At 41.5% G+C, this 7,821-nt stretch overlaps 1 protein-coding gene across 1 annotated transcript; it reads right to left on the bottom strand.

Moving 5' to 3' along the window:
- Positions 1-1,932: 1,932 nt before the first annotated feature.
- Positions 1,933-7,701, bottom strand: LOC146668728 (uncharacterized). Its single transcript, XM_085410726.1, has 4 exons — positions 6,500-7,701; positions 5,402-5,535; positions 4,836-4,932; positions 1,933-4,685 (listed from the first exon to the last, which is right to left on the bottom strand). The coding sequence occupies exons 1-4, from the start codon at positions 6,762-6,764 to the stop codon at positions 3,517-3,519; spliced, it is 1,665 nt and encodes a 554-aa protein (XP_085266852.1). The 5' UTR covers positions 6,765-7,701; the 3' UTR covers positions 1,933-3,516.
- Positions 7,702-7,821: the final 120 nt, after the last annotated feature.

Genomic DNA, 7,821 nt, shown 5'->3' on the forward strand with positions numbered 1-7,821 from the left:
CCAGTAGCACTCACTCCCATCATCACTAAGTGCTTAGAGCAGCTGGTCCTAGCACACTTCAAATCCTGTCTCCCCCCCACCCTGGACCCCCACCAATTCGCATACCGCCAGAACAGGAGCACAGAGGATGCAGTCTCCATCGCATTGCACTCTGTCCTCGCACACCTGGACAACAACAACACCTACGCCAGAGTGCTGTTTATAGACTTCAGTTCAGCGTTCAATACAGTCCACCCCTCGCAACTCATCAGGAAACTGACAGACCTGGGCATCAGTTCCCTCATCTGCAAATGGTTACTGGACTTCCTGACCAACCGCCCCCAACATGTCCGGCTGGATAACCGCTGCTCATCTACCATCACAATGAACACCGGTGTACCACAAGGCTGTGTGATGAGCCCTTTCCTCTACTCCCTCTTCACCCACGACTGCAGACCTACTGATGGTTCCAACACCATCATTAAGTTTGCAGATGACACCACGGTGATTGGCCTTATCAGTGACAACGATGAGGCCGCCTACAGGGAGGAGGTGGATCGTCTGGCTGAGTGGTGCGACACAAACAACCTGCTGCTTAACACCGAGAAGACCAAGGAGCTCATCGTGGACTACAGGAGGAATGCTGACCCACATCCACCCATCCACATTAAGGGGACGGCTGTGGAGCGTGTGAGCAGCTTCAAGTTCCTGGGAGTCCACATCTCCGAGGATCTCACCTGGACGACCAACTGCTCCAAGGTTGTCAAGAAGGCTCACCAGCGCCTCTTCTTCTTGAGGACTCTGAGGAAGAACCACCTGTCCTCAGACATCCTGGTGAACTTCTATCGTTGCACCATCGAGAGCATCCTGACCAACTGTATAACAGTCTGGTACAGGAACTGCTCTGCCTCGGACCGGAAGGCGTTACAGAGGGTCGTGAAAACTGCCCAGCGCATCGCCGGAGCACCACTTCCTGCCATAAAAGACATCTACAGGAAGCGGTGTCTGAAAAGGGCTGGGAAAATCATCAGAGACCCCAGTCACCCATCACATGGACTCTTCACCCTCCTGCCCTCTGGGAGGCGCCACAGGAGCCTCTGGACTAAGACCACCAGGTACCGGAACAGCTTCTTCCCCACAGCTGTCAGACTCCTGAACTCTGCCTCCTGACATCTGACCCACGTTAACACATGGACTGAACATACACACACCCACAATGGACAACTGTACCCTCAAACACACAATAATAACATGGACTGAACCACCACTCACAACCACTAGCACTTTATATAGCCTCTGTAGAAACTATCTACATCCTCACTTATCTTAACTGCACTACTGTATAGCTCTGTGTAAATAATCATTCTGTACATTCGATCATTTTTAATCCTACAACTGTTTACAACTTGCATAGTTCCCATTTCTGTATAACTGTATATCTCAGATTTCTGTAAAGTTATTTATTTCATATTCTGTATAGTTTTTCATATTTATATCCTGTTCATAGCCTGTACATAGCTTGTACTCACTACAGCCTGTACATACTTATAATTATAGAATATTCACAACATACTTCATACCGTGTACATTATAACATACCATAATAGACCCATTTCTGTAATATACTCACATATCTATATTATTGCTAATATATATTGTAATATATCTATATCACTAAAGCACTTCTGGATGGATGCAAACTGCATTTCGTTGCCCTGTACCTGTGCATGTGCAATGACAATAAAGTTGAATTCTAATTCTAATTCTAATTCTAATTTAGACAAAAGTTAAAAAACACACACACACACAGTTGTTGCATCTTGTGTTTTTCCTGAGTCAACCTTTTCTCTTTACTCTTGTAAATCTAGAAGCTCTTATTGACTTTTCCAATCAATACCAGATCTTACAACATCAAATAAAGCATTTGAAGAAGCTGAGGTCAGACTTATGCTAGGCTCAGTCTACAAACTACAGATGTTTATATAATTTCTTGCTCCACACAGATGGTGAATTGACCAAGAAACACAACAAAGTACACAGATATCCATCCATCTCTTCGACTTAGCCTTTCCTGGGTCGAGCGGGGGGGCCCTATCCCAGCTGTCTAAAGGCAAGAGGCAGGGTACACCCTGGACAGGTCGCAGGGCTAGCACATAGACCAGTGGTTCTCAAAGTGTGTGGCAGGTGGGGCACAAGTTACCTGGCAGAAAAGTTATGTGGAACTAATGATTAACATCGGGATCACTTTCATGGCGGTACAAAGAAATTCGCAGCAGTTACATAAATAATATGCGCATCCGCTGAAAAGCTGCAGCCGTTTGTGTAAGTTGATAGTCGCAATAAAGAAGTGTACTGAAAACTGCGAATATGTTGTCAGGTCAAACCCAGAATTGGGGCAAAAAAAGACCTGACCGCGTTTGCACTTTTCAGTACACTTCTTTATTGTGGCTGTCAACTTACACATGCAGCTGCAGCTTTTCAGCTACAGCCTACACACATCAACAACAACAGGACCTAGTTCAAGCCGGCGAGACGTGATTGGGGATGCCGCTCAGGTGCGTCCGCCTCCCCCACAGACCATGCCCCACCACAGCTCTGCAGTCAAAAACAGGCTCACTGCAGCCACTAAGTGAATAGTACTAAACTCACACTAAATTATATATACCCTTCATTTCTGTTCACAAGTTTCTGGATTTGTTTGTTTTTTTAATAAAAAGTGTTTTAAGACTAAGACTGAACTGTATTTTTCCATGTTTGGCAATGTTCAAATTCTGTTTAACTGGTTGCTTTTTTGAAGAAGTGTTGCAGAGTAATGAAGTAGTGTAGTGACAAAAGTTACAAATAGTTGTTTGAAATGAAAGTTGTTTGTTTAAAGCAAAAATAACTGAAGGATTCATTGTGCAGCTAGGCTTTTCTTTCTTTCTTGTGTTTAGAGGGGGCGTGTCATGTGGGGAATGATGTAAAATGTTTGAGAACCACTGACATAGACAGCCATTCTGACTCACATTCACGCCATGGGCAATTTAAAGTTTCCAATTAACCTATCTCCACTATCTGCATGCCTTTGGACTATGGAAGGAAGCTAGAGTAGAACCCACGCAAACACATGCAAACTCCACACAGAAAGACCCCTGCTGATGGTGGAATTGAACTAAGTACCTTCTTGGTGGGAGGCAACAGTGAAAATCAAAACATTACTCCATTACTACCTGGGTGACGTCATTAGGAAGTATGTGCCAAGAACTAACTTCAGGAAACAAGAATATAAACAGACGATGGCATCTAAAGCCAGTTTTATTTTCAATCAGCTGAGTAATCACAAAGATATTGTTGGTCAAGTTCTTCAGTTATACTCCAAGGCAGTATATTTTTAATGAGTATAAAATATGCAGCAGTAACTGATTACAAATGAGACTTGTTTAACTGAATGTGATAGACCTTATCTATCCATCACAGGCTCATTAATATAAATATTCACTTAAACCTTCAGATAGCACAAATAATATTAAATAATTTGATACTTCTTCTCCCAAGGAATTATAGATCTGTCATGTGCTTGCGTTGATGGGATTTCAGATGATCCAGGCGTTTGAAGCTGAGACCGCAAACAGTGCAGCAGTATGGTCTTTCCCCTGTGTGGGTACGCTGGTGAACCTTCAATATGTCTGCTCTTGTGAAGCTCTTGTCACACATGGTGCACCGATGAGGTTTTTCCTGTGTGTGAATTCTCTGGTGCAACTTAAGATTCCATAGACGGCTGAACTTATTCCCACATACTGTGCAGCAATATGGCTTGTCCCCTACTTGACCACATTTGTGTGCCTTTAGGTCAGAAAATGAAGGAAAACCTTTACCACAATGGCTGCAGAGGTGAACCCCTTGCCCTAAATGAGTCCTTTGGTGGACTTTAAGGTTACAAGCTTGAGTAAAGGTCTTTCCACACTGGTTGCAGGAGTATGGGGGCACTTGTCCAGTGCCTTTGTGTGTGTGTTTGTGAGCCTTGAGGGAAGCAGAATCCGGAAAGGACATGGAGCACTGGTTACAAGTGTATCTCCTTGCTCCTCTCACTGTTGCCTGAGGTTGCATCTGTTGTCCCACGTTTAAGGTATCGCTGTACGTATCTGAAGGCTCATACATATCCTCAGTGCTGTCTAGAGAAGGGCCAATACGAATACCCTGGCCGCGGAAGCTGAATCTACTACCTGAATCACTGGACACTTGTTCAGGGTACAAGACATTTGTGTCCTGCAGATACCCCTCCTCATTAATTAGTAAACAGCTGAACTCTCCACTTACATCAATGTTAGTCCTAGAGGGGGAACCTGAGGGTGAACCTTCCTGATCCTTTCTATTCCGCTGAGTGCCTGTTTGGTAAGTTTGATGATCAGCTCCTTCTGGTGTTACCACATCCTCATCATAATGGCCCACATAACTCAGATCTTTGCCCAGGTGCGATGGTGAATGTATCCCATCAAAATTACCCATGTCTATCATTCCAGTGTCTCCATATCCAGACTTGTCAATGCCATCTAAGTCTTCCATGCCGTACCTGTTTGGGAACAGAGGTTCAGTCGGTTCACCCGAGTGTCCATCATTGTTTGATTCTGCTCTCTGCTCAAATCCAGTTTCCCAATTTACTTGGCACTTTGGGATCTTTTGGTCATTAAAACATTTACTGGGTCCTGGAAGAGCTGACACATCTGCTTCTGAAACACGAGTAGTGAGAAAAAGTTAAAATAGCCTCACTGCATTCAATATACACCATACATTGTGTTGTCTCTATTTGTACAGCACTTGAAAAATTAACGAGAAATTAATTTGTTAAATTTTCTGCATGTACTTGCACAGAGACTTACCATCTAAGCTGATGTGCCACCCTTGCGACTCATCATTTTCTGGTTGGATCTGAAGAGCTTCTTCCTTGAACAGTCCAGTGCCTTGAATACCTGATGACTGGGGAAAAAAAGTGGAAAGGCAACATTAATCCATCAGGTTTTACCTTAGTTGCCTTAAGTAGAACCCTAACTTTGGCAAGCAGATCTAACGTAATGCTTAAGGGTTTTTCAAACAAAAAATAATTAAAATACTTAAAAATATTACATGGATGCTGTGTAATGTGCACAGTCAGTTCCCATACCCCCACAATTTTTAACAATATAAATGATTCAATTTTCATGGTGCATGGCTCACCAAGAGAACATTAGTGAACATGTCTCCCCCTCACCCCCCCCAAAAAAATAAAAAAATAAATAAAAATCACATTTCGTCAGTTTACCCATACCACAAATGTTTCCTTGGTTTATCACACTCCCTGCAGTGGCTCTATACCCCATAATATGAGACTAAGTGGCTTAAACACACATTTTATACACTTTTGTTTTGTAAATTTATAAAGCTGTATAATGTAATAAAACTATCATACCTGCGTTGCTTTTGTGGCACTTTGGCGCTCTATTTTTTCCTCTCCTTCCTTCTCATGGCTCAGTGTACATCCATCAGCTCCCTGGGAACTATTTATTTCTTCATGAAGCACAATCTCCTGTTTCAGGCTTTTCTCTGAAAATAATAGAATTTCAAAGATTTAGAAAACAAAATAAGGCAAAGGTCAGTTGACTTATATAATGTCAAGAAGATTGCCTCTGAGCTCTAGCAATCTTCTTTAAGCAGCAAAAAAGGAAACAATTTTTGGTGATTAGTAAAAATCATAATTAACAGTGGGTGATCAGAATCTCTTTATTTTCCCCAGTATGTTTAACTTAGGGTTACAAATCCAAAAGCCAAAAGGAGAAATATGTGAATATGTGGCTATGAACATAGTCAAAAGAAACATGATTATGTTTCTCTTAAAACCCACAAGAAATAGAATTATAGATTTCTTCTTTGGGGAAGAGATGTAGCAGTATATTACAAAGTTGTACAGACAAAGTTCAAAGTATTTTAAATTAACTTTTTTCCGCATTCTGGTGCTTGATTTGAACTTAAGCACGTTGTCTTGACCATGTCTGCATGCCTAAATGCATGGAGTTGCTGCTATGTGATTGGCTCTATATTATTTGTGTTAATGAACAGCTGAACTGGAGTAACTAATGAAGCAGCCAGAAAGTGTTTATTCATTTGTGATCAAATTCTCCAACCTGGCTTCATAAGTACTAGTTACACAAGTAAGATATGCAGAAGTCAGGCACCACAGTGTGAGTAATGCAGATTAAAGAATATGTAATGCAAGTTTATGCACTGGAAGTACCTTTATTTCCAGGCAAAATTTTAAAACAACCACAAAGTGTTTAAAATGTATTCTGTGTATGCTGCATTTATACAGCTGTGGCCTGAGGTAGTGTAGTCCAACCCCAAATACTTAAATAATCACATTTCTTAAAATATTTGCAATATTTATACACCTAGTTTTGTTTGTAATGGAATTGTTAATGTAATGTTAATTCTAATGAAAGGTTAACTCTTCATTAGCCTTAAGAAAATAAATACAGGTAAAACATGGACGACTAACCCTAGAAAGACCCACCTGAGGTTCTGGGTTGGTTCTCACTGGATATCCCGACTTTTCCACAGTCAATGCATCTCCCTCTCCAGTCTCCCTCTCGTTCTTTGCGACGAGTCTCCGACCACTTCAGTCGTCTCTTTAAGGACTCAACCTGCTCCCGGCACCGCGTTACCTCTTCCAAAAAACTGTCCTCCACCAACCGGGTGATCTCATACATAGCAGCCTTGAACACCGTCTCCATGACGCCAGAAAGCTGTGACTGAAACGTTAGTATAGTCTCCGCCATTATAACTGCGCTGTGGCTTAAAGTCTTTTTAATAAACGGAAAAGGAGGAGAAAAAAATGACTGGCAATTCAAAGCCTGTTGTTGTTGACTGGCTACAGCTAAAGTCGGTGTCTCTAAGGTAGATGTGTCCGTTTCTTACACGTGCTTTTTGTGTAGTTAATGATTTATGGATTGTATCGGTTGTCCGAGTTTACAGCTTGGTTGCTTTCATGAACCCTGCTGTTTAAACAAAGTGTCATGCTAACGTTAGCTGCAACTAGCTCGCTCCATTAGTTCTGATTTATGTTTAACGGATTCTGGACACTATTTAATTTGAAAAAAACATAAGCTCGCTTGAGATTTTTGACATAAATGATCGCATTCTTTACATATCGTGTATTTAGAACTCAGGCTTAGTAGAAAAAGTAATTCCGTAGCTTAGCTTTACTCTTGCGTTATGACATTTCTCCCGATTCCGTAAACAACGACACTTCCGGTATCTAAATACGGGTCGTCGATTGGAACAATTTTCATGCTACGGAAGAAAGAAAAGAGAACTGGTTCCAGTGGGAAACGTGCTTAAAGAGCACTAAATGACAAGGGTGGAGAAGTATTGTCATATTAGGATACTGTTCCATAAATAAACAGTTTCACATCCAAATCAAACCTTTTTGTTGCTTCAGTTAAATCCCATTTTGCATCTTAAAGTTCACCTCTTTCACTTATGAGACAGGAAGTGAAACGTGTTTTCTCCGTGTAACGTGTGTGCTTTTTGTGTCATTTTTTAGACAACAAGTAGATTAAAAAGATAACTGTTTTAGCATATGAGCACGTGTTATGTGGGGCACAACCAGCCCATGAAAGGGTTCAGTTTGGCTTGATGAAAGGCAAAATTTGAAAATTGCAGTGCAGTCATTAATAAATAATTTTATTAATGTCAAAACGAGCGATAGTAACTACAGAGATGGTTCCTTAAACTAGTCAAAGAGGACATGCAGAGGCTGTGTGTGACAGAAGAGGATGCTACAGATACGATGAGATGGAGTCTAAGTAATGACTTATTTGGAAAATATTCTTT

This window comes from Rhamphochromis longiceps, linkage group LG6, assembly GCF_057381845.1.
Source record: "Rhamphochromis longiceps isolate RC_006_pf linkage group LG6, R_longiceps_female_GT1.1, whole genome shotgun sequence".
NCBI classification, from domain to species: Eukaryota; Metazoa; Chordata; class Actinopteri; order Cichliformes; family Cichlidae; genus Rhamphochromis; species Rhamphochromis longiceps.

Excerpts from the sequence above, each read along its gene's own strand:
- LOC146668728 (XM_085410726.1), bottom strand. The coding sequence starts at position 6,764 with ATGGCGGAGACTATACTAACGTTTCAGTCACAGCTTTCTGGCGTCATG. Across the intron at positions 5,536-6,499 it reads GAACCAACCCAGAACCTCAG|AGAAAAGCCTGAAACAGGAG; the intron begins GTGGGTCTTTCT and ends TATTATTTTCAG. Across the intron at positions 4,686-4,835 it reads GTGGCACATCAGCTTAGATG|AAGCAGATGTGTCAGCTCTT; the intron begins GTAAGTCTCTGT and ends CTCGTGTTTCAG.